This window comes from Brienomyrus brachyistius, chromosome 2 (genome assembly GCF_023856365.1).
Source record: "Brienomyrus brachyistius isolate T26 chromosome 2, BBRACH_0.4, whole genome shotgun sequence".
NCBI lineage: Eukaryota > Metazoa > Chordata > Actinopteri > Osteoglossiformes > Mormyridae > Brienomyrus > Brienomyrus brachyistius.
The window spans coordinates 35005151-35031512 of record NC_064534.1 but is presented as its reverse complement, the minus strand read 5'-3'; the positions used below and the strand labels follow the sequence as shown (position 1 = coordinate 35031512).

The following is a 26362-nucleotide window of genomic DNA, read 5'->3' as shown; positions in this document are numbered from 1 at the left end:
TGTTTTTGGTAGCATCTCTCGCTTGCGGCCATACCACCCTGAACACGCCCGATCTCATCTGATCTCGGAAGCCAAGCAGGGTAGGGTCTGGTTAGTACTTGGATGGGAGACCACCTGGGAATACCAGGTGCTGTAAGCTTTTCTCACTTTTACTTTATAAAGGGGGCGCTCCACTTCACGATTAATTTAAATCTATCACTCCCCTTCCATTTTACTAATTTATATATATATTTTTTTTTTCTCTCATTCATAAAGGCAGCTTTTAGAAACCGTTTTACTCTAAATACTTCCTGGTAATTCTAGGTGCTGTAAGCTGTTCGTGCCTTTATTCCACCAGGGCGCGATCTTCTCACAAACTTGAAGACTGTCACTCCCCATTCACGTTTTACAACTTATTGTTAATGATAAAGAGACAGCTTTTTACACACAGTTTTAAACAAAGTACTGATATTATTCTTCTTCAACTGACCGCTTTGTTTTCTATGCAAAAATCACTTCGCCACAGAAGACTCGATATTATTGGCATAGCAAGTTCTGCTCTTCTCCTTTCAAAACTTGCTAAAAGCTGTATTTAAAAGAGCAGGTTGGCCGGGGTAATTCACACCCTTCAATGCCAGCTTAATGTTTAGGTTAGTGGGAATCACAGAGGAATTAGGGATGGAAACTTCTTTGCTGGTGGTAGAAGCGGTCTGGTGAATTTTTAGAGAGAAGAGGCCGTCGATGTTTGAATGTAGAAAATTGTTCTGGCTGCAGCCTGCAGTATGGACTTGTTGGTGTGTGTAGCTCCCAGTGTTCTGACAGCGCGACGTTTTGGGGAAGCATGTGATTCAGCAGCTACCAGTGGGCTTCGTGCGGCGGAGATTTTGTGGCTGTTAGCGGAGTTGATAACAGAGGGTCGTTAAGAGAAGCCTGCATGCAGTAGGCAAAGGAGTAATGTTTGCCGGCGGGGGACGTGCGGCGATTAACCTGTGCGGTAGTGAAAAGGAGTTAAAAAGAAGGAAGTGTGCGGATGCGGAAAGAATGGAATAATTGTGGTAGGCTGCCGGCTGAGTAGTTTGGTGAATGTTTGGTGTGGGTCCGGCGCTGCCGATTGGATGGTGGGGCTGCAGTGTGAGTCAGATAAAAAAAAAAAAAAAGAACATTAGTAGTATCCAATGGGACCAACTGGCATGTATAGAGGCGTGTAATGCAAAAGGGCTGTTTTGGGTAGCATCTCTCGCTTACGGCCATACCACCCTGAACACGCCTGATCTCGTCTGATCTCGGAAGCTAAGCAGGGTAGGGTCTGGTTAGTACTTGGATGGGAGACCACCTGGGAATACCAGGTGCTGTAAGCTTTTCTCACTTTTACTTTATACAGTGCTCCACGTCACGATTAATTTAAATCTATCACTCCCCTTCCATTTTACTATTTTATATATATATTTTTTTTTTCTCTCATTCATAAAGGCAGCTTTTAGAAACCGTTTTACTCTAAATACTTCCTGGTAATTCTAGGTGCTGTAAGCTGTTCGTGCCTTTATTCCACCAGGGCGCGATCTTCTCACAAACTTGAAGACTGTCACTCCCCATTCACGTTTTACAACTTATTGTTGATGATAAAGAGACAGCTTTTTACACACAGTTTTAAACAAAGTACTGATATTATTCCTCTTCAACTGACCGCTTTGTTTTCTATGCAAAAACCACTTCGCCACAGAAGACTCGATATTATTGGCATAGCAAGTTCTGCTCTTCTCCTTTCAAAACTTGCTAAAAGCTGTATTTAAAAGAACAGATTGGCCAGGGTAATTCACACCCTTCAATGCCAGCTTAATGTTTAGGTTAGTGGGAATCACAGAGGAATTAGGGATGGAAACTTCTTTGCTGGTGGTAGAAGCGGTCTGCTGAATTTTTAGAGAGAAGAGGCCGTCGATGTTTGAATGTAGAAAATTGTTCTGGCTGCTGCTTGCAGTATGGACTTGTTGGTGTGTGTAGCTCCCAGTGTTCTGACAGCGCGACGTTTTGGGGAAGCATGTGATTCAGCAGCTACCAGTGGGCTTCGTGCGGCGGAGATTTTGTGGCTGTTAGCGGAGTTGATAACAGAGGGTCGTTAAGAGAAGCCTGCATGCAGTAGGCAAAGGAGTAATGTTTGCCGGCGGGGGACGTGCGGCGATTAACCTGTGCGGTAGTGAAAAGGAGTTAAAGAGAAGGAAGTGTGCGGATGCGGAAAGAATGGAATAATTGTGGTAGGCTGCCGGCTGAGTAGTTTGGTGAATGTTTGGTGTGGGTCCGGCGCTGCCGATTGGATGGTGGGGCTGCAGTGTGAGTCAGATAAAAAAAAAAAAAAAAACCAGGAGTAGGATCCAATGGGACTAACTGGCATGTATAGACGCGTGTAATGCAAAAGGGCTGATTTTGGTAGCATCCCTCGCTTACGGCCATACCACCCTGAACACGCCCGATCTCGTCTGATCTCGGAAGCCAAGCAGGGTAGGGTCTGGTTAGTACTTGGATGGGAGACCTCCTGGGAATACCAGGTGCTGTAAGCCTTTCTCACTTTTAGTTTATACAGGGGGCGCTCCACTTCACGATTAATTTAAATCTATCACTCCCCTTCCATTTTACTATTTTATATATATATATATATATTTTTTTCTCTCATTCCTAAAGGCAGCTTTTAGAAACCGTTTTACTCTAAATACTTCCTGGTAATTCTAGGTGCTGTAAGCTGTTCGTGCCTTTATTCCAACAGGGCGCGATCTTCTCACAAACTTGAAGACTGTCACTCCCCATTCACGTTTTACAACTTATTGTTAATGATAAAGAGACAGCTTTTTACACACAGTTTTAAACAAAGCACTGATATTATTCCTCTTCAACTGACCGCTTTGTTTTCTATGCAAAAAGCACTTCGCCACAGAAGACTCGATATTATTGGCATAGCAAGTTCTGCTCTTCTCCTTTCAAAACTTGCTAAAAGCTGTATTTAAAAGAACAGATTGGCCGGGGTAATTCACACCCTTCAATGCCAGCTTAATGTTTAGGTTAGTGGGAATCACAGAGGAATTAGGGATGGAAACTTCTTTGCTGGTGGTAGAAGCGGTCTGGTGAATTTTTAGAGAGAAGAGGCCGTCGATGTTTGAATGTAGAAAATTGTTCTGGCTGCTGCTTGCAGTATGGACTTGTTGGTGTGTGTAGCTCCCAGTGTTCTGACAGCGCGACGTTTTGGGGAAGCATGTGATTCAGCAGCTACCAGTGGGCTTCGTGCGGCGGAGATTTTGTGGCTGTTAGCGGAGTTGATAACAGAGGGTCGTTAAGAGAAGCCTGCATGCAGTAGGCAAAGGAGTAATGTTTGCCGGCGGGGGACGTGCGGCGATTAACCTGTGCGGTAGTGAAAAGGAGTTAAAGAGAAGGAAGTGTGCGGATGCGGAAAGAATGGAATAATTGTGGTAGGCTGCCGGCTGAGTAGTTTGGTGAATGTTTGGTGTGGGTCCGGCGCTGCCGATTGGATGGTGGGGCTGCAGTGTGAGTCAGATAAAAAAAAAAAAAAAAAACCAGGAGTAGGATCCAATGGGACTAACTGGCATGTATAGACGCGTGTAATGCAAAAGGGCTGATTTTGGTAGCATCCCTCGCTTACGGCCATACCACCCTGAACACGCCCGATCTCGTCTGATCTCGGAAGCCAAGCAGGGTAGGGTCTGGTTAGTACTTGGATGGGAGACCTTCTGGGAATACCAGGTGCTGTAAGCCTTTCTCACTTTTACTTTATACAGGGGGCGCTCCACTTCACGATTAATTTAAATCTATCACTCCCCTTCCATTTTACTATTTTATATATATATATATTTTTTTTTTTCTCTCATTCCTAAAGGCAGCTTTTAGAAACCGTTTTACTCTAAATACTTCCTGGTAATTCTAGGTGCTGTAAGCTGTTCGTGCCTTTATTCCAACAGGGCGCGATCTTCTCACAAACTTGAAGACTGTCACTCCCCATTCACGTTTTACAACTTATTGTTAATAATAAAGAGACAGCATTTTACACACAGTTTTAAACAAAGTACTGATATAATTCCTCTTCAACTCACCGGTTTGTTTTCTATGCAAAAACCACTTGACCACAGAAGACTCGATATTATTGGCATAGCAAGGTCTGCTCTTCTCCTCCTTTCAAAACTCTCTAAAAGCTGTATTTAAAAGAGCAGGTTGGCCGGGGTAATTCACACCCTTCAATGCCAACTTAATGTTTAGGTTAGTGGGAATCACAGAGGAATTAGGGATGGAAACTTCTTTGCTGGTGGTAGAAGTGGTCTGGTGAATTTTTAGAGAGAAGAGGCCGTCGATGTTTGAATGTAGAAAATTGTTCTAGCTGCAGCCTGCAGTATGGACTTGTTCGTGTGTGTAGCTCCCAGTGTTCTGACAGCGCGACGTTTTGGGGAAGCATGTGATTCAGCAGCTACCAGTGGGATTCGTGCGGCGGAGATTTTGTGGCTGTTAGCGGAGTTGATAACAGAGAGTCGTTAAGAGAAGCCTGCATGCGGTAGGCAAAGGAGTAATGTTTGCCGGCGGGGGACGTGCGGCGATTAACCTGTGCGGTAGTGAAAAGGAGTTAAAGAGAAGGAAGTGTGCGGATGCGGAAAGAATGGAATAATTGTGGTAGGCTGCCGGCTGAGTAGTTTGGTGAATGTTTGGTGTGGGTCCGGCGCTGCCGATTGGATGGTGGTGCTGCAGTGTGAGTCAGATAAAAAACAAAAAAAACAGGAGTAGGATCCACTTGGACTAACTGGCATGTATAGAGGCGTGTAATGCAAAAGGGCTGTTTTTGGTAGTTTTTCTCGCTCACGGCCGTACCACCCTGAACACGCCCGATCTCGTCCGATCTCGGAAGCCAAGCAGGATAGGGTCTGGTTAGTACTTGGATGGGAGACCTACTGGGAATACCAGGTGCTGTAAGCTTTTCTCACTTTTACTTTATACAGGGGGCACTTCACGATTAATTTAAATCTATCACTCCCCTTCCGTTTTACTATTTTATATATATATTTTTTTTCTTTCATTCAAAAAGGCAGCTTTTACACACCGTTTTACTCTAAATACTGCCTGGTAATTCTAGGTGCTGTAAGCTGTTCGTGCCTTTATTCCACCAGGGCGCAATCTTCTCACAAACTTGAAGACTGTCACTCCCCATTCACGTTTTACAACTTATTGTTAATAATAAAGAGACAGCTTTTTACACACAGTTTTAAACAAAGTACTAATATAATTCCTCTTCAACTCACCGCTTTGTTTTCTATGCAAAAACGACTTCACCACAGAAGACTCGTTATTATTGGCATAGCAAGGTCTGCTCTTCTCCTCCTTTCAAAACTTGCTAAAAGCTGTATTTAAAAGAGCAGGTTGGCCGGGGTAATTCACACCCTTCAATGCCAGCTTAATGTTTAGGTTAGTGGGAATCACAGAGGAATTAGGGATGGAAACTTCTTTGCTGGTGGTAGAAGCGGTCTGGTGAATTTTTAGAGAGAAGAGGCCGTCAATGTTTGAATGTAGAAAATTGTTCTGGCTGCAGCCTGCAGTATGGACTTGTTGGTGTGTGTAGCTCGCAGTGTTCTGACAGCGCGACGTTTTGGGGAAGCATGTGATTCAGCAGCTACCAGTGGGCTTCGCGCGGCGGAGATTTTGTGGCTGTTAGCGGAGTTGATAACAGAAGGTCATTAAGAGAAGCCTGCATGCGGTAGGCAAAGGAGTAATGTTTGCCGGCGGGGGACGTGCGGCGATTAACCTGTGCGGTAGTGAAAAGGAGTTAAAGAGAAGGAAGTGTGCGGATGCGGAAAGAATGGAATAATTGTGGTAGGCTGCCGGCTGAGTAGTTTGGTGAATGTGTGGTGTGGTTCCGGCACTGCCGATTGGATGGTGGGGCTGCAGTGTGAGTCAGATAAAAAAAAAAAAAAAAAACAGGAGTAGGATCCAATGGGACTAACTGGCATGTATAGAGGCGTGTAATGCAAAAGGGCTGTTTTTGGTAGTTTTTCTCGCTCACGGCCATACCACCCTGAACACGCCCGATCTCGTCCGATCTCAGAAGCCAAGCAGGATAGGGTCTAGTTAGTACTTGGATGGGAGACCTCCTGGGAATACCAGGTGCTGTAAGCTTTTCTCACTTTTACTTTATACAGGGGGCACTCCACTTCACGATTAATTTAAATCTATCACTCCCCTTCCGTTTTACTATATTATATATACATATTTTTTCTTTCATTCATAAAGGCAGCTTTTACACACCGTTTTACTCTAAATACTGCCTGGTAATTCTAGATGCTGTAAGCTGTTCGTGCCTTTATTCCACCAGGGCGCGATCTTCTCACAAACTTGAAGACTGTCACTCCCCATTCACGTTTTACAACTTATTGTTAATAATAAAGAGACAGCTTTTTACACACAGTTTTAAACAAAGTACTGATATAATTCCTCTTCAACTCACCGGTTTGTTTTCTATGCAAAAACCACTTGACCACAGAAGACTCGATATTATTGGCATAGCAAGGTCTGCTCTTCTCCTCCTTTCAAAACTCTCTAAAAGCTGTATTTAAAAGAGCAGGTTGGCCGGGGTAATTCACACCCTTCAATGCCAGCTTAATGTTTAGGTTAGTGGGAATCACAGAGGAATTAGGGATGGAAACTTCTTTGCTGGTGGTAGAAGCGGTCTGGTGAATTTTTAGAGAGAAGAGGCCGTCAATGTTTGAATGTAGAAAATTGTTCTGGCTGCAGCCTGCAGTATGGACTTGTTGGTGTGTGTAGCTCCCAGTTTTCTGACAGCGCGACGTTTTGGGGAAGCATGTGATTCAGCAGCTACCAGTGGGCTTCGTGCGGCGGAGATTTTGTGGCTGTTAGCGGAGTTGATAACAGAAGGTCATTAAGGGAAGCGTGCATGCGGTAGGCAAAGGAGTAATGTTTGCCGGCGGGGGACGTGCGGCGATTAACCTGTGCGGTAGTGAAAAGGAGTTAAAGAGAAGGAAGTGTGCGGATGCGGAAAGAATGGAATAATTGTGGTAGGCTGCCGGCTGAGTAGTTTGGTGAATGTTTGGTGTGGTTCCGGCACTGCCGATTGGATGGTGGGGCTGCAGTGTGTGTCAGATAAAAAAAAAAAAAAAAACAGGAGTAGGATCCAATGGGACTAACTGGAATGTATAGACGCGTGTAATGCAAAAGGGCTATTTTTGGTAGCGTCTCTCGCTTGCGGCCATACCACCCTGAACGCGCCCGATCTCGTCTGATCTCGGAAGCTAAACAGGCTAGGGTCTGGTTAGTACTTGGATGGGAGACCACCTGGGAATACCAGGTGCTGTAAGCTTTTCTCACTTTTACTTTATACAGGGGGCGCTCCACTTCACGATTAATTTAAATCTATCACTCCCCTTCCATTTTACTATTTTATATATTTCTTTTTTCTCTCATTCATAAAGGCAGCTTTTACACACCGTTTTACTCTAAATACTGCCTGGTAATTATAGCTGCTGTAAGCTGTTCGTGCCTTTATTCCACCAGGGCGCGATCTTCTCACAAACTTGAAGACTGTCACTCCCCATTCACGTTTTACAACTTATTGTTAATGATAAAGAGACAGCTTTTTACACACAGTTTTAAACAAAGTACTGATATAATTCCTCTTCAACTCACCGCTTTGTTTTCTATGCAAAAACCACTTCGCCACAGAATATTCGATATTATTGGCATATTATCTGCTCTTCTCCTCCTTTCAAAACTTGCTAAAAGCTGTATTTAAAAGAGCAGGTTGGCCGGGGTAATTCACACACTTCAATGCCAGCATAATGTTTAGGTTTGTTAGGTTGAAGAAACTGTTATTAATCATTTTGTTATCACTCCTGTATGATCAGCAATGAATGTAAATATGTATATACATTATTTTGTTTTCCCCTAGCCTCATACTTTAGATTATATTAATAATAGCATTCCCACCTTAGCAAAACCAGAACTTTCTCTCACCTCCCTATTCTGCATGACTCTTGCGCCTCCCACTGACTATAAATAAAGGAGTCAAGGGGAACCACCCTTTGTAACACATTCTGCTGTAGTTTGCATTGCAGAGAGTGTGGGTACCCTTGCAAGTAAAAACTATAAAGTGTGTGTCTCGTAAATGTGGAGTTGGGGTGGAAACGCCGGGCGCTTTCCCCAACATAGAATTTGGTCCTTCGAGCCGGATCCGAGGAACCCCGAAGACGTCTCCAGTACGCCGAGAGAAGCGACACCGAAGTCTGTCGACAGCCACTCGAAGTCGGGTGCAAGAAAGACCTGTGATGTGAATTCGTCATCAGGCCGGTGGTTAGAACTGCGCTCGACGTCTGGTGATGTCTGAAGGACCTCGGTGATGGAACAGAGAGCACACTACATAGGTGAGAAACACGGCACCTAAGTGAATAGGTGGCCAAGTGAGACATACGGCACCTAAATAAGTAGGTGGCCAAGACATGCATGTGGTTGAGGTTAGCCGAAATTAACCGGGAGAGAAAGTAGGCGTTGTTGGAAATATATACAGTGTTCTATGTGGATGTGTTTTTATAGGTTTTAGACTAACCTACACGATCCACCCTAAAAGCAACAACATACTGGTGACTGAAGGATAAAGGACGGGTTTCATCCCTGAAAACTAACACCGCTGCTCTAATAGGGAGCAGTAGAAGGCCGTGTTGGTGTCCTCCTGAGGTCTCATGCCAGGGACTTGCTTTTAGGATTTTTTATGTTTTGTAGTGTATTCAATAAAAGGTAACAATGGGAAAAATCAGAGTAAACAAATCAAACTAGAGGGAGATGAGAAGTTTATGGAAGGATATAAACCAGGATCAGGACAAATAAGTAGTCAGAGATGGAGGAAAAAACATGGGTTTGAAGGAAAACTCCATACTCCAGACATATTAAAGTTACAGGGAAACTTAAAACTGGAGATGTTACAGACTACCAATAAGAAAAAAGGCCAAGATAGAAAAAAGGAATACGTTTTCTCTGATGCATGGTTAGAACAGAGTAAACTAAGAGATAATAAGAGACAACAGAAAAAGGGAAATAAGGAGAAAAAACTGCAGGTGGCTTTAATCACACTAGACGAAGAAACGGCAGCAAGACCTTCTGCCCCTCCAGCTCCTCCACCGCCCCCACAAATTCCGGTGCCTGCACCGGCGCTGGTTCCAGCCACAGATAGACAAGAAGCAAGGGGGGGGGTGGAACCATCTCGCATGTTAACTCGAGGGTCTGATCCCTCTCTATATCCTGTAAAAGATTTGGCCACAGCTAAAGTACAACGGCATCCAAAAAATAACACGGAACAAGAGGAGGTAGAATGGCAGTGTCCCCTCGTAGAAGTGGCAAACCCAAATCGAGGGCCAAATAATGCAGGACCCGAAACTATGTTAGTATATAGACCCTGGACCGCTGAGGATAGAACAGCGGCTTTAAAAGGAATACCCCCGGTTGAAGAAGGGGTACCCGAGTTTTGGACTGCCATCCTAGAATTACAAAGTAGTTTTCATTTGAACGGCAGGGAAATGTACCGATGCCTAAGACAGTTGTTTACCCATAAATGGGGACGTGTGGCAGGCGACTTCACTGGACATGGTGCCAATAATCAGCCCTTAGCACATAACTCGCAGGAACTCATACAAGCATTACAACACCTGCGAGAGAGGATAGACACAGTCTTCGTGAGACGTGCAGATTATGGGCGAATAGCGCAGTGCAAACAAAAAGATGGAGAGGAACCTGAGGATTTTATGGATAGGATGCGAGTGGTGTTCAGGGGAAATTCAGGAATTCCTCACGACGAGGAAGACGGAGGAGTGTATCAGCAACAATTAAAACGAGCTTTTTTTTTCGCAGGCCTAAAGTCTGAATTGCGAAAATATCTCGACAAACATTGGGTACATCAGAATACTGGCTCAGTCCAACAAGCCTTAGAATATGCCCAACACGCACAGAAAGCTCGGAAACAGCAAAAGACAGATACAATATTCAGCGCCTCTGACGTGGTAGCGCTAGTGCAAACGAACCCTCGGGGACGCGGGGGATTCAGAGGTAGAGGAAGAGGAAGATTTAGAGGCCGAGGAAGATTTAGAAATAAACAAACAGGAGGGTTTTCTCAGGAAACAGAGTGTTGGACATGCGGGAAACCTGGACACTTAAGCAGGGACTGCAGGTCAGGGAAGCGACCATTTAATCCAAACTCCACCGAAAATGACCAATGACCCTCCTCGGAGACCCCTGTTGCCGACACTATCCGAGGTGAAACAGAGGTCATTTTAAGGGAAGAAACGGAGGTTACCTTACAAGACCTCCTCAATGAGGAAATAGATTTGCAAGCAGTATGTCAGCTATTAGCAGAAAGGCAGTGGGGAACTTTGCCAAGTCGGAAATTAATCATAAATGGCAAAGTATACGAATGCCTGTGTGATACTGGAGCCTGTAGGACTGTCCTAACCTCCAGTCCTCCTGAAGTCACATACTCCTCATCTGTCATAAATATAAAAACAGCAGGAGGCCAAACAGACAGTCATCAGCTAACAAACCCAGTTGCAGTAAAAGATAAGGAAACTGGGATTGAATGTCAAGCACAAGTGTTAATAAGCCCTTCTTGCCCTGTCAATCTGTTAGGCCATGACCTTATGGTACAGATGGGCATTAGTGTAGTTGCCACAAACTCTGGCATGAAAGCAATCATAAATGAGGAAGCCTATGTTGTGCAAGGAACCGGAGCACCAGACGTGCCCAACCCACACTTATTGCTCAACTCATTAACCCCTGATAAAAGTTACTTCTCAGTAGTTGATCTCAGTAATGCATTTTTCTCAGTACCATTGCACCCTGATTCTCAACATTTATTTGGTTTCACCTATAAGGGAAAAAAATACACATATACTAGACTCCCTCAAGGGTTTTCAGAAAGTCCACATGTATATACCATGGCCCTTAGATACTCTATGAGTACCTGTAAAATACCATCCCATAGTCAAGTGCTACTGTATGTAGATGATATATTAATTGCTTCAGATACAAAACAGCATTGTAAGGAAGCCACACTGTTGGTGTTACAGCATTTATATGATACAGGACATAAAGCATCAAAACAAAAATTACAATATTGCAGGGAGGAAGTTATATATCTTGGACATAAACTCTCCCAACAAGGTCGATCGTTGTTAGAAACTAGAAAACAGGCAATACAAGAGGCACCAAAGCCAAAGACTAAACAGCAAATGATGTCCTTCTTAGGACTTTGTAATTATTGCAGAGAATGGCTACCTGATTATGCCGCACTCGTTCAACCTCTGCAAACCTTAATTTATGGGAAAGACATGGCCTTAAAAGATAAAATTCAGTGGACAAAAGAAGGAGAATTGGCATTCACAAACTTAAAAATGATGCTACAAACAAATGTGATACTTGCCTTACCAGATTATCAACAACCATTTACCTTATGTGTTGATGCTAATCAAGGTTATATGAAAGCGGTATTAACACAGCCGTTCGGGACAAAGGAAAGACCACTAGCATTCTATTCTAAACGATTAGATGCAGTAGCAGCTGGTTTTCCACAATGTTTGCAAGCATGTGCAGCTGCTGCAGAAGCAGTAAAATTATCAGCAGAATTAGTGTTGTGTCACCCACTCACCTTGAAGGTGCCACATTCAGTTTCATTAGTTTTACTGCAGACACCGCTTCCGTTCCTCACACATGCTAGACATCTGACCTTAGTCTCACTCCTGCTTTCACAGTCAAACATTACTATACAGCGATGTGGTCCTCTTAACCCTAGCACCCTTCTTCCGACAACGGAAGATGGAGAACCACATTCGTGCAAAGCAGTTGTGGAAGAGCAAACAAAACCCAGAGCAGATATTTTACAGACCCCAATATCAGATTCAATGGTTGTTTATGTAGATGGATCAGCATCAAAAAATGATATGGAAAAAAATAAGGTCGGGTATGCTGTAGTTACATCTACTGAAGTGTTAGAGGCCAATGCACTCCCACCTGCTTGTTCAGCACAAGCGGCTGAACTCTATGCTGTAATTAGGGCATGCGAGCTATTCAAAAATAAGTCACTTACTATATACACTGATAGTCAATATGTGTTTGGAGCTGTTCATCACCATGCAAGAGTGTGGAAAAATAGAGGTTTTAAAACATCGCAGGGAACGTCTCTAACTCACACAAACTTACTACTTAGATTATTAGATGTTGTACTATTACCGACTCGCCTTGCACTGTGCAAATGTAAAGCACACCAAACCGATGCTTCCACAATAGCTAAAGGAAACAACTTTGCAGATAAAACTGCCAAAGAAGCGGCACTGAAACAGCCCACCTTATCAGTGGCAGACATTCTTTTCATAGATAGTGATGTGCTGTGTGATGCACAGATTCATGCTCCTAAAACAGAAATACAGAGTTGGATCAAGAGAGGAGCAATACAGCAAGGGAAAGTTTACTATATGAATGACAAGCCTATCCTACCAAAAAACTTATACAAAACAGCTGCCTTAGTGAGCCATGGAAATACTCATGTCTCAACAGGAGGGATGGTACATATTATCCAGCAATACTTTTACGCTATAAATTTTTCTGATTATGCAAAGCAATTTTGTAGAACATGCTTAATTTGCTGTAAACATAATGCACAGGGTAACATGAGACCAAAACGTGGCCAGTTCCCTGTAGCTGAGTACCCGTTTCAAGTTGTACATATGGATTTTATTGAATTATCTTGGTCACAAGGGAAGAAGTACTGTCTAGTCATTATAGACACCTTTTCTAAGTGGGTAGAAATATACCCTGTAAAGCACTGTGATGCAATGACTGTTGCAAAATGTTTGGTAGGCCATTATTTCCCTACTTATGGCATACCTCATATTATAAGATCAGACAATGGGACTCATTTTGTAAATCAGACCATGTCCCTTTGTTCACAAGCATTAGGTTTTACGCTTAAGAATCATTGTGCTTATCACCCTCAGAGTGCAGGCTTAGTGGAGAGAACTAACGGCACTATTAAAACAAGGCTCAGAAAAACAATGGAAGAGACAAAAAGGCCGTGGCCAGAATGTTTGTCTCTAGTAAAATTGTGGATGAGAATAACTCCCATTCCTGCAGGATTAACACCTTTTGAGATAGTGTACGGAAGGCCGTTTCCCCTAGCAACCAAAATGAGTGATATAGGGAAAGCGGACAGAGAAAATACATTGGCTAATTGGATGCGAAAGTTGCTATCATCACAACAAAAACATAGCCCCAGTAGTCTGCCAGTAAATTCTGTTTCTAACCAACAGGATAACTTGCAGCCAGGAGATTGGATCCTGGTCAAGGTCCTGTTGCGGAAGGAGTGGAGCACACCCCGGTGGGACGGTCCTTATCAAGTCCTCCTCACAACACCAACAGCTGTGAAAATAGCAGAACGACCTTCCTGGATACACAAAAGTCACTGTAAACCCATCAAGCCCTTATCAGAGGCCTCAGCGACAGAGTAGCAGTGGAAGTCCGCTACAAAGGCACAGTAACCAATAGGGTGCTGCTGTCTCAACCCGGTGAAGAAAACAACTGAGCTGCACTCTATTAGGATGGCTCTGACGGGGTGGGGATGTGGTAAGGTGACTCTAGGGGTCATTCTTGTTGTTGGACTTGTATGGTTGTCCTTGCTCCCACTAGCTCCATTGCAGCACCTACGGCGATGGACCCATGACGACTTCCATCTGCGCCCGTTGCCTGCTGACCACTCACACCCGTTCATGAAGAACTACTGGTATCGATATGTACATGACACTGTAACAGCAAAAAATGTGACTTACAAAAAGTGATGACCATGGACAGTCAACCGCAGTCCTCCTGGCTGGACTGGTTTGTTACAGGAATTTGGTGGTCCATACTGATGAAAATGTGCCTACCTTTTGTTTTGTTTTTTATTTTGTTTTTCTGTTGTTTTATAACTGTTATACCATGTTTGAAAATGTTTATTAATCAAGCTCTTAATGCTGCTTTTCGGACACACAGTACAATGCTTCTCTCCCTTACTCAGAATATGGAGACAGAGCCTGTTTCCAGCGATAGCGATGAAGAAGACATGTAATTCATAATGACGGCTGAGCTGAAAGCACCCGTGCAGGGCTCGGACCTGAAGTAATGGAATTAGATGTTTTTCTATGATAAACAGGAGGAACGACTCCTGATGGTTTTCTGTACTCCACAGTTAGGATGATGATGATGTGATCTAAATGACGGTTGTACTGGAAATGCTTTTGCAACTTGTACAATATTGATGTTTCTGATCATACTGTCATGATAAACAGGAGGGACTGTTAGGTTGAAGAAACTGTTATTAATCATTTTGTTATCACTCCTGTATGATCAGCAATGAATGTAAATATGTATATACATTATTTTGTTTTCCCCTAGCCTCATACTTTAGATTATATTAATAATAGCATTCCCACCTTAGCAAAACCAGAACTTTCTCTCACCTCCCTATTCTGCATGACTCTTGCGCCTCCCACTGACTATAAATAAAGGAGTCAAGGGGAACCACCCTTTGTAACACATTCTGCTGTAGTTTGCATTGCAGAGAGTGTGGGTACCCTTGCAAGTAAAAACTATAAAGTGTGTGTCTCGTAAATGTGGAGTTGGGGTGGAAACGCCGGGCGCTTTCCCCAACAAGGTTAGTGGGAATCACAGAGGAATTAGGGATGGAAACTTCTTTGCTGGTGATAGAAGCGGTCTGGTGAATTTTTAGAGAGAAGAGGCCGTCGATGTTTGAATGTAGAAAATTGTTCTGGCTGCAGCCTGCAGTATGGACTTGTTGGTGTGTGTAGCTCCCAGTGTTCTGACAGCGCGACGTTTTGGGGAAGCATGTGATTCAGCAGCTACCAGTGGGCTTCGTGCGGCGGAGATTTTGTGGCTGTTAGCTGAGTTGATAGCAGAGGGTCGTTAAGAGAAGCCTGCATGCGGTAGGCAAATGAGTAATGTTTGCCGGCGGGGGACGTGCGGCGATTAACCTGTGAGGTAGTGAAAAGGACTTAAAGAGAAGGAAGTGTGCAGATGCGGAAAGAATGGAATAATTGTGGTAGGTTGCCGGCTGAGTAGTTTGGTGAATGTTTGGTGTGGGTCCGGCGCTGCCGATTGGATGGTGCTGCTGCAGTGTGAGTCAGATAAAAAAAAAAAAAAAACCAGGAGTAGGATCCAATGGGACTAACTGGCATGTATAGACGCGTGTAATGCAAAAGGGCTGTTTTTGGTCACATCTCTCACTTATGGCCATACCACCCTGAACATGCCCGATCTCATCTGATCTTGGAAGCTAAGCAAGGTAGGGTCTGGTTAGTACTTGGATGGGAGACCACCTGGGAATACCAGGTGCTGTAAGCTTTTCTCACTTTTACTTTATACAGGGGGCGCTCCACTTCACGAATAATTTAAATCTAGCACTCCCCTTCCATTTTACTATTTTATATATATATATTTTTTCTCTCTTTCATAAAGCCAGCTTTTAGAAACCGTTTTACTCTAAATACTTCCTGGTAATTCTAGGTGCTGTAAGCTGTTCGTGCCTTTATTCCACCAGGGCGCGATCTTCTCACAAACTTGAAGACTGTCACTCCCCATTCACGTTTTACAACTTATTGTTAATGATAAAGAGACAGCTTTTTACACACAGTTTTAAACAAAGTACTGATATTATTCCTCTTCAACTGACCGCTTTGTTTTCTATGCAAAAACCACTTCGCCACAGAAGACTCGATATTATTGGCATAGCAAGTTCTGCTCTTCTCCTCCTTTCAAAACTTGCTAAAAGCTGTATTTAAAAGAACAGATTGGCCGGGGTAATTCACACCCTTTAATGCCAGCTTAATGTTTAGGTTAGTGGGAATCACAGAGGAATTAGGGATGGAAACTTCTTTGCTGGTGGTAGAAGCGGTCTGGTGAATTTTTAGAGAGAAGAGGACGTCGATGTTTAAATGTAGAAAATTGTTCTGGCTGCAGCCTGCAGTATGGACTTGTTGGTGTGTGTAGCTCCCAGTGTTCTGACAGCGCAACGTTTTGGGGAAGCATGTGATTCAGCAGCTACCAGTGGGCTTCGTGCGGCGGAGATTTTGTGGCTGTTAGCGGAGTTGATAACAGAGGGTCGTTAAGAGAAGCCTGCATGCAGTAGGCAAAGGAGTAATGTTTGCTGGCGGTGGACGTGCGGCGATTAACCTGTGCGGTAGTGAAAAGGAGTTAAAGAGAAGGAAGTGTGCAGATGCGGAAAGAATGGAATAATTGTGGTAGGCTGCCGGCTGAGTAGTTTGGTGAATGTTTGGTGTGGGTCCGGCGCTGCCGATTGGATGGTGGTGCTGCAGTGTGAGTCAGATAAAAAAAAAAAAAAAAACAGGAGTAGGATCCAATGGGACTAACTGGCATGTATAGACGCGTGTAATGCAAAAGGGCTGTTTTTGGTCGCATCTCTCGCTTACGGCCGTACCACCCTGAACACGCCCGATCTCGTCTGATCTTGGAAGCTAAGCAGGGTAGGGTCTGGTTAGTACTTGGATGGGCAACCACCTGGGAATACCAGGTGCTATAAGCTTTTCTCACTTTTACTTTATACAGGGGGCGCTCCACTTCACGATTAATTTAAATCTAGCACTCCCCTTCCATTTTACTATTTTATATATATATATTTTTTATCTCTTTCATAAAGCCAGCTTTTAGAAACCGTTTTACTCTAAATACTTCCTGGTAATTCTAGGTGCTGTAAGCTGTTCGTGCCTTTATTCCACCAGGGCGCGATCTTCTCACAAACTTGAAGACTGTCACTCCCCATTCACGTTTTACAACTTATTGTTAATGATAAAGAGACAGCTTTTTACACACAGTTTTAAACAAAGTACTGATATTATTCCTCTTCAACTGACCGCTTTGTTTTCTATGCAAAAACCACTTCGCCACAGAAGACTCGATATTATTGGCATAGCAAGTTCTGCTCTTCTTCTTTCAAAACTTGCTAAAAGCTGTATTTAAAAGAACAGATTGGCCGGGGTAATTCACACCCTTCAATGCCAGCTTAATGTTTAGGTTAGTGGGAATCACAGAGGAATTAGGGATGGAAACTTCTTTGCTGGTGGTAGAAGCGGTCTGGTGAATTTTTAGAGAGAAGAGGACGTCGATGTTTAAATGTAGAAAATTGTTCTGGCTGCAGCCTGCAGTATGGACTTGTTGGTGTGTGTAGCTCCCAGTGTTCTGACAGCGCAACATTTTGGGGAAGCATGTGATTCAGCAGCTACCAGTGGGCTTCGTGCGGCGGAGATTTTGTGGCTGTTAGCGGAGTTGATAACAGAGGGTCGTTAAGAGAAGCCTGCATGCAGTAGGCAAAGGAGTAATGTTTGCTGGCGGTGGACGTGCGGCGATTAACCTGTGCGGTAGTGAAAAGGAGTTAAAGAGAAGGAAGTGTGCGGATGCGGAAAGAATGGAATAATTGTGGTAGGCTGCCGGCTGAGTAGTTTGGTGAATGTTTGGTGTGGGTCCGGCACTGCCGATTGGATGGTGGTGCTGCAGTGTGAGTCAGATAAAAAAAAAAAAAAAAACCAGGAGTAGGATCCAATGGGACTAACTGGCATGTATAGACGCGTGTAATGCAAAAGGGCTGTTTTTGGTCGCGTCTCTCGCTTACGGCCATACCACCCAGAACACGCCCGATCTTGTCTGATCTTGGAAGCTAAGCAGGGTTGGGTCTGGTTAGTACTTGGATGGGCAACCACCTGGGAATACCAGGTGCTGTAAGTTTTTCTCACTTTTACTTTATACAGGGGGCGCTCCACTTCACGATTAATTTAAATCTAGCACTCCCCTTCCATTTTACTATTTTATATATATATATTTTTTATCTCTTTCATAAAGCCAGCTTTTAGAAACCGTTTTACTCTAAATACTTCCTGGTAATTCTAGGTGCTGTAAGCTGTTCGTGCCTTTATTCCACCAGGGCGCGATCTTCTCACAAACTTGAAGACTGTCACTCCCCATTCACGTTTTACAACTTATTGTTAATGATAAAGAGACAGCTTTTTACACACAGTTTTAAACAAAGTACTGATATAATTCCTCTTAAACTCACCGCTTTGTTTTCTATGCAAAAACCACTTCGCCACAGAAGACTCGATATTATTGGCATAGCAAGCTCTGCTCTTCTCCTTTCAAAACTTGCTAAAAGCTGTATTTAAAAGAACAGATTGGCCGGGGTAATTCACACCCTTCAATGCCAGCTTAATGTTTAGGTTAGTGGGAATCACAGAGGAATTAGGGATGGAAACTTCTTTGCTGGTGGTAGAAGCGGTCTGGTGAATTTTTAGAGAGAAGAGGCCGTCGATGTTTGAATGTAGAAAATTGTTCTGGCTGCAGCCTGCAGTATGGACTTGTTGGTGTGTGTAGCTCCCAGTGTTCTGACAGCGTGACGTTTTGGGGAAGCATGTGATTCAGCAGCTACCAGTGGGCTTCGTGCGGCGGAGATTTTGTGGCTGTTAGCGGAGTTGATAACAGAGGGTCGTTAAGAGAAGCCTGCATGCAGTAGGCAAAGGAGTAATGTTTGCCGGCGGGGGACGTGCGGCGATTAACCTGTGCGGTAGTGAAAAGGAGTTAAAAAGAAGGAAGTGTGCGGATGCGGAAAGAATGGAATAATTGTGGTAGGCTGCCGGCTGAGTAGTTTGGTGAATGTTTGGTGTGGGTCCGGCGCTGCCGATTGGATGGTGGTGCTGCAGTGTGAGTCAGATAAAAAAAAAAAAAAAACCAGGAGTAGGATCCAATGGGACTAACTGGCATGTATAGAGGCGTGTAATGCAAAAGGGCTGTTTTTGTTCGCTGCCTTCGCTTATGGCCATACCACCCTGAACACGCCCGATCTCGTCTGATCTCGGAAGCTAAGTGGGGTAGGGTCTGGTTAGTACTTGGATGGGAGACTGCCTGGGAATACCACGTGCTGTAAGCTTTTCTCACTTTTACTTTATACAGGGGGCGCTCCACTTCACGATTAATTTAAATCTATCACTCCCCTTCCATTTTACTATTTTATATATTTTTTTTTTTCTCTCATTCATAAAGGCAGCCTTTACACACCGTTTTACTCTAAATACTGCCTGGTAATTCTAGGTGCTGTAAGCTGTTCGTGCCTTTATTCCACCAGGGCGCGATCTTCTGACAAACTTGAAGACTGTCACTCCACATTCACGTTTTACAACTTATTGTTAATAATAAAGAGACAGCTTTTTACACACAGTTTTAAACAAAGTACTGATATAATTCCTCTTAAACTCACCGCTTTGTTTTCTATGCAAAAACCACTTCGCCACAGAATATTCGATATTATTGGCATATTATCTGCTCTTCTCCTCCTTTCAAAACTTCCTAAAAGCTGTATTTAAAAGAGCAGGTTGGCCGGGGTAATTTACACCCTTCAATGCCAGCTTAATGTTTAGGTTAGTGGGAATCACAGAGGAATTAGGGATGGAAACTTCTTTGCTGGTGGTAGAAGCGGTCTGGTGAATTTTTAGAGAGAAGAGGCCGTCGATGTTTGAATGTAGAAAATTGTTCTGGCTGCAGCCTGCAGTATGGACTTGTTGGTGTGTGTAGCTCCCAGTGTTCTGACAGCGCGACGTTTTGGGGAAGCATGTGATTCAGCAGCTACCAGTGGGCTTCGTGCGGCGGAGATTTTGTGGCTGTTAGCGGAGTTGATAACAGAGGGTCGTTAAGAGAAGCCTGCATGCAGTAGGCAAAGGAGTAATGTTTGCCGGCGGGGGACGTGCGGCGATTAACCTGTGCGGTAGTGAAAAGGAGTTAAAAAGAAGGAAGTGTGCGGATGCGGAAAGAATGGAATAATTGTGGTAGGCTGCTGGCTGAGTAGTTTGGTGAATGTTTGGTGTGGGTCCGGCGCTGCCGATTGGATGGTGGGGCTGCAGTGTGAGTCAGATAAAAAAAAAAAAAAAGAACATTAGTAGGATCCAATGGGACCAACTGGCATGTATAGAGGCGTGTAATGCAAAAGGGCTGTTTTTGGTCGCATCTCTCGCTTACGGCCATACCACCCTGAACACGCCCGATCTCGTCTGATCTCGGAAGCTAAGCAGGGTAGGGTCTGGTTAGTACTTGGATGGGAGACCACCTGGGAATACCAGGTGCTGTAAGCTTTTCTCACTTTTACTTTATACAGGGGGCGCTCCACTTCACGATTAATTTAAATCTATCACTCCCCTTCCATTTTACTATTTTATATATATATATATATATTTTTTTTTTTTTCTCTCATTCATAAAGGCAGCTTTTAGAAACCGTTTTACTCTAAATACTGCCTGGTAATTCTAGGTGCTGTAAGCTGTTCGTGCCTTTATTCCACCAGGGCGCGATCTTCTCACAAACTTGAAGACTGTCACTCCCCATTCACGTTTTACAACTTATTGTTAATAATAAAGAGACAGCTTTTTACACACAGTTTTAAACAAAATACTAATATAATTCCTCTTCAACTCACCACTTTGTTTTCTATGCAAAAACCACTTCACCACAGAAGACTCGATATTATTGGCATAGCAAGGTCTGCTCTTCTCCTCCTTTCAAAACTCGCTAAAAGCTGTATTTAAAAGAGCAGGTTGGCCGGGGTAATTCACACCCTTCAATGCCAGATTAATGTTTAGGTTAGTGGGAATCACAGAGGAATTAGGGATGGAAACTTCTTTGCTGGTGGTAGAAGCGGTCTGGTGAATATTTAGAGAGAAGAGGCCGTCGATGTTTGAATGTAGAAAATTGTTCTGGCTGCAGCCTGCAGTATGGACTTGTTGGTGTGTGTAGCTCCCAGTGTTCTGACAGCGCGACGAAAAAAAGGTTATGTGGTACATTGGGCGGAGCTTAATTCTCCGCTTCTGACGTCATAAGAGGAAGTGGCGTTTCCTTGATTCTGATTGGTCAAGGGTTTATGCACATATATGGTATCAATACATGATTATGCCACGTGCGGCCGATAGGGGGGCGATATGGTTTTGGGAGATTGCCGTTATGTCCATATATGGTATTAATACATGCTTATGCCACGTGTTGCCGATAGGGTGGTTTGGGAGATTAAACTTTAATAGAATAAAAATACATTACATGTATTTTATTAATGTGGTTTTTTGATTACGTTTTTAAGGTATAATAAAACATAGAGCAGGATGATGGCAAGCTAGCGCATACACGTTCAGCGGGGGCGTCCGTCCGGCCCTGTGTTGTTAGTAAGCGCCGCGGTGTATTTTAAAAGAAGAAAGCACCAAAATGTTTTAAAGAAGGAAAACTTTAGGGTTATTTTAAAAGAAAAAGCAGGGTTATTTTAAGCAGACATGCCCGAAAGAAGTAGCAGAAGAGCAAATTTAAACAAGCGCAAGCGAAACCAATAAACATACAGCCGACGTTTTAAAAGAAGCGATCGCTCATTACATTTAACCAACACGAAAGACTTTAGTTATATTTACCAGGTTGGAGAAAGCATGTAAGCGGCAAACTTTTAGAAGAAATAGGACGAAACGATACCGGAGCTCCTACACATGCGACTGCCCTGTTTGAACAACGCGGGGCGGAATGGACGATCGCTAGTCCAGCGCTTGGCGCATGCGCACCCACGCCGACGCCCCTTTCAAAATGGCTACGCCGGCGGAGCGCCTGTTTTAGCAAATAAAACCCCTATAACCGTAATGTTTTAAGTAATGAAGCACATTTCTGTCAATGTGAATAATAAAGTAAAGCGCTCTGAGCATTTTCGATAGCAATAATCGGTGAATAACGCGGTTAATTCTTGTTTAAACGAATGCATGCTCTCACTCTCGTGTGGCGCACGCGCGTAGATCCACACAGCATTTCCTTTATTGAGCCAGCTCGTTGTGTGAAGCAGCGGTCAAATGGCTACCAGCGGAAATTGTTGTCGTGATGCGAACCGTTGGCCTGGATTGTGAGAAGCAGGCCGCCATTCTGGCAGAATGCACACTAATTCTATATTTTATATGCTTATTTGTAAATAGTGTAAAATAATCTATTTCTAATTTAAATAAAAGTCGATCTCTAACACAACACCCCCGGATTGCTTAGCTACATTTAGCTAAATTTATCTACGTATGGTTAATCAAAAGGTATAAACAGAACTTGAAAAGATGTATGACAACACATGCTGATCTTTTATTTCAAATAAGCCTCTTTAACCTCATCGTTTTTAAGCAATGAAACTCTTTTCGGCTAATGTGTTATTTAAAATAAAATAAAAACATTTGTCGTGTTTGTCAATGTGTTATTTTAAGTAAATGCGTTATTTTCCAACGCCAAAAGCCCTGTCATGTTTTAAGTGAGAAATGATATGGACTAGCAACTCTCTCTGGGGGGAGCAACCCCGGTTAGGTACTATTAAGCAGCATTTAGTGACATGCATCAAAACACATTTTTAAAAACTTTGAAAGAATAAAGTCTTAGTTATTTTAATAAATACGTTTTTCAGTAAATGTTTATTCACGCGCATGCACACAAACACACACACACACCGGAGGTCGGGGGGCTTTAGAGTTTAACTTTAGGTTGCTGATCGCAATGTGTGACCAAACCCCAAAGCACCCTAACTTAGTCGTTTACTAACTTATCGCGAAAAACAGACAGAAATAGACTTGTAAATTCTAAAGAAAAGACATTAACTGTTTTTTGTTAATGTTTAAAGGTATACAAACTACAGTTGTATCGGACACGCACACAAAAACACTAAAAGAGTTTTGCTCAGTCAAAAAAACACCAAACATATATTGTTCACGCTTTTTATTAAAATGTATAAGGATCGCTCTGTTAGAGCGCAATTTTAAATTAGTATGATTGTGATATAAGTCATTTAGGCAACAAGATTTGAGGAAGAACCTAAGTAGCGGCTAGAAATGATCGACCAGGCAGACAGAAGTCTGCTTTTCTTATCTCACAAGTCATGGAAGGGTAGGGTGGGGTGGGGGGACACATAAGTGGGGGGTAGGAACTGTGGAATCAGGCAGGGGGGTAAGAATTTAGGATATAGTCTTGTTATTTTAAAGAAGGTGTACATGATTATTTAATTACTTTTAATAGGAACCAGTAAGATGCATTTAGCACCATGTTGCAAATACACATTAAAAACTTTAAAGAATAAGGTCATAGTTATTTTAATAAAGACATCCTACAAGGTGCCCACGGCCCTAACTTATATAATCTACAAGCTTGAGCCGAGATGCTTGCTGGAGTACAATGCTAAGTTGACATCAGTAACGGAGCTGCAGCCTGTTTGATAGTTAATGAAACATAGTTCAAATTCAACAGTGTCAGTAGTCATCCACTACGCAGGGAGACTACAGATTGACTATAACGACCCCGTTTATCAGCTGGCATTATTTTATTTTTTTTTGACAGAATAAAGCCTTAGTTATTTTAATAAATATGTTTTTCAGTAAATGTGTATTCATGCTCATGTGCACAAACACACACACACACACACACACACACACACACACACCGGTGGTCAGGGGCTTTAGAGTTTAACTTTAGGTCTGTGAAAGTATAGGACCGCAATGTGTATACAGACCCCAAAGCACCCTAACTTAGTCGTTTACTAACTTATCGCGAAAAAACAGACAGAAATAGACTTGTAAATTTTAAAGAAAAGACATTAACTGTTTTTGTTAATGTTTAAAGGTATACAAACTACAGTTGTATCGGACACGCACACAAAAGCACTAAAAGAGTTTGCTCAGTCAAAAAACACCAAACATATATTGTTCAGGTTTCTTTATTAAAATGTATAAGGATTGTTTTGTTATAGCGAAATTTAAAATTAATATGAGTGTGATATAAGTCATTTAGGCAACAAGATTTGAGGAAGAACCTAAATAGCGACTAGAAATGACCATCCAGGCAGGCAGAAGTGTGCTTTCCTTATCTCACAAGTCATGGAAGGGGGTGGGATGGGGGGGCACATAAGTGTGGGATAGGACCTGTGGAATCAGGCAGGGGTGTAAGAATTTAGGATATAGTCTTGTTATTTTAAAGAAGGTGTACATGATTATTTTTATTGCATTTAATAGGAACCAGTAAGCTGCATTTAGCAGCATGCTGCAAATGCACATTAAAAACTTTAAAGAATAAGGTCTTAGTTATTTTAATAAAGACATCCTACAAGGTGCCCACGTGCCCAGCTTATATAATCTACAAGCTTGAGCCGAGATGCTTGCTGGAGTACAATGCTAAGTTGACAATGGTAACGGAGCTGTAGACTGTATGATAGTTAATGAAACATAATTCAAATTCAACAGTGACAGTAGTCATCCACTATGCAGGGAGACTACAGATTAACTATAACGACCCATTTAACTGCTGTCATTATTTAAATTTTTTTTGACAGAATAAAGCCTTAGTTATTTTAATAAATATGTTTTTTCAGTAAATGTGTATTCATGCTCATGTGCACAAACACACACACACACCGGTGGTCAGGGGCTTTAGAGTTTAACTTTAGGTCAGTGAAAGTATAGGACCGCGATGTGTATACAGGCCCCAAAACATATTAACTTAGTCGTTCATGAGTCTTATTGTGAAAAACCACGCAAAATAGACATGTAAATTTTAAAGAAAAGACATTAACAGCTTTTGTTAATGTTTAATTGTATAAAAACTTTAGATGTATTTGTTAAACAGTCAAACAAAAATGTGTTATTTTAAAGTAGTATAAAATATAACCTTAACTTTGGACGCAAGATGAACAATCTACACACACAGACACACACACACACAGCAAAGCCCCAAGCATGCTCACAAGCACACAACCAAAGGTGGGCTTTTAGAGTTTGCTCAATCAAAAAAACATCAGACCCATATAGTTTACGTTTTTTATTAAAATGTGTAAGGATCGCTCTGTTAGAGCGCAATTTTAAATTAGTATGATTGTGATATAAGTCATTTAGGCAACAAGATTTGAGGAAGAACCTAAGTAGCGGCTAGAAATGATCGACCAGGCAGACAGAAGTCTGCTTTTCTTATCTCGCAAGTCATGGAAGTGTAGGGGGATGTAGGAACTGTGGAATCAGGCAAGGGTGTAAGAATTTAGGATACATTTTTGTTATTTTAAAGAAGATGGCCATGATTATTTAATTATATTTAATAAGAACTAGTAAGCTTTAATATGAACTAGTAAGTATTTAGCATCATGCATCAAATACACATTTAAAACTTTAAAGAATAAGGTCTTAGTTATTTTAATAAAGACATCCTACAAGGTACCCCACGGCCCCAGCTTATAGCGTCTACAAGCATGATTTGAGATGCTAGATGGAGTACCATGTTAAGTTGACAATGGTAACTGAGATGCAGCCTGCTTGATAGTTAATGAAACATAGTCCAGATTCAACAGTGACAGCGGTCATCCAATATGCAGGGGGACTAGAGAGTGACTATAGTGCCCCATTTAACTGTTGGTCCTTATTTTTTAAGAATTTTGACAGAATAAAGCCTTAGTTATTTTAATAAATACGTTTTTTTTCCAGTACATGGTTGTTCATGCTCATGTGCACAAGCACACACACACCGGTGGTCAGGGGCTTTAGAGTTTAACTTTAGGTCAGTGAAAGTATAGGATCGTTATGTGTATTCAGACCCCAAAACATATTAACTTAGTCGTTCATGAGTCTTATTGTGAAAAAACCGACAAAATAGACTTGTAAATTTTAAAGAAAAGACATTAACAGCTTTTGTTAATGTTGAAATGTATAAAAACTTTAGCTGCTTTTCTTAAATGGCCAGAAAAATTGGCTCAACACTATTAGTTTATATGAGGATGGGGTGTTTGCAAGAGTCACAATCCTAGCAGGCAAGCATAACATGCCAAAGAAACATCTCTTTCATTTATTTCAAAGCAGACACTTTGTGCAAAGGTTGTTTCCTCATTGCCCAAACGGGCACCAGAATTGGATGGTCCTTAAAGACCATTCATAAGACTTGGAGGCCCTGTCCTGAGGTTTATCAAAGACCAGGTTCTTACACTTTTTAAAAGTTTCAAGATGGCGCTGGAGTGATGGCAGCCTTTCCAAGTAGCTCTGCAACACCGCACCTTTTCTTAACCTTTAACTTTTTTTAGACTAGGCTTTTAAACTTTATTTCACTTTCTCTAGTTACTTTACTTTAATCTCTTGGATATAGCGATACAAGATGGATAATGCACTTTTTAAAACTTCTGGAACCAGCTCCTGCATCTATTTGAGAGCGGAGCTGCTGGCGCTAAGAACACAGGAACAGACCGGCATGCGACACAACATTCCAGCTGAGATAAAGAGGAGCTACAGAGGCTGCAAGG

The 26362-nt window shown here is 42.5% G+C and overlaps 1 protein-coding gene, 11 non-coding genes and 1 pseudogene across 23 annotated transcripts in view; all 13 read left to right on the top strand.

Moving 5' to 3' along the window:
* Positions 1-14634, top strand: part of LOC125715510 (protein NYNRIN-like) — a 334468-nt gene extending 319834 nt beyond the window's left edge. For 11 of the 12 annotated variants that reach the window (XM_048987161.1, XM_048987273.1, XM_048987218.1 and 8 more), the window contains one exon: positions 7826-14634. Coding sequence is in view for 4 of the 12 variants with exons in the window: in XM_048987199.1 (XP_048843156.1) it covers positions 10650-13511 (2862 nt within the window). In the remaining 8 variants the exon portion in view is untranslated. The remainder of the gene's footprint in view (positions 1-7825) is intronic. The other variant, XM_048987208.1, reaches the window with a different exon arrangement.
* LOC125733379 (5S ribosomal RNA) lies at positions 21-139 on the top strand. Its single transcript, XR_007392723.1, has one exon. It is a non-coding gene; the product is annotated as a 5S ribosomal RNA (ribosomal RNA).
* LOC125733110 (5S ribosomal RNA) lies at positions 1219-1337 on the top strand. Its single transcript, XR_007392467.1, has one exon. It is a non-coding gene; the product is annotated as a 5S ribosomal RNA (ribosomal RNA).
* Positions 2413-2531, top strand: LOC125732366 (5S ribosomal RNA). The gene has a single exon (XR_007391747.1). It is a non-coding gene; the product is annotated as a 5S ribosomal RNA (ribosomal RNA).
* LOC125733292 (5S ribosomal RNA) lies at positions 3617-3735 on the top strand. The gene has a single exon (XR_007392641.1). It is a non-coding gene; the product is annotated as a 5S ribosomal RNA (ribosomal RNA).
* On the top strand, positions 4820-4938 carry LOC125730802 (5S ribosomal RNA). Its single transcript, XR_007391092.1, has one exon. It is a non-coding gene; the product is annotated as a 5S ribosomal RNA (ribosomal RNA).
* On the top strand, positions 6014-6132 carry LOC125731327 (5S ribosomal RNA; annotated as a pseudogene).
* Positions 7212-7330, top strand: LOC125735145 (5S ribosomal RNA). The gene has a single exon (XR_007394443.1). It is a non-coding gene; the product is annotated as a 5S ribosomal RNA (ribosomal RNA).
* Positions 14635-15280: 646 nt separating the features above from the next.
* Positions 15281-15399, top strand: LOC125737084 (5S ribosomal RNA). Its single transcript, XR_007396350.1, has one exon. It is a non-coding gene; the product is annotated as a 5S ribosomal RNA (ribosomal RNA).
* Positions 15400-16478: 1079 nt separating this feature from the next.
* LOC125737208 (5S ribosomal RNA) lies at positions 16479-16597 on the top strand. The gene has a single exon (XR_007396475.1). It is a non-coding gene; the product is annotated as a 5S ribosomal RNA (ribosomal RNA).
* Positions 16598-17674: 1077 nt separating this feature from the next.
* On the top strand, positions 17675-17793 carry LOC125731010 (5S ribosomal RNA). Its single transcript, XR_007391300.1, has one exon. It is a non-coding gene; the product is annotated as a 5S ribosomal RNA (ribosomal RNA).
* Positions 17794-18869: 1076 nt separating this feature from the next.
* Positions 18870-18988, top strand: LOC125730823 (5S ribosomal RNA). The gene has a single exon (XR_007391112.1). It is a non-coding gene; the product is annotated as a 5S ribosomal RNA (ribosomal RNA).
* Positions 18989-20064: 1076 nt separating this feature from the next.
* LOC125735213 (5S ribosomal RNA) lies at positions 20065-20183 on the top strand. The gene has a single exon (XR_007394511.1). It is a non-coding gene; the product is annotated as a 5S ribosomal RNA (ribosomal RNA).
* Positions 20184-26362: the final 6179 nt, after the last annotated feature.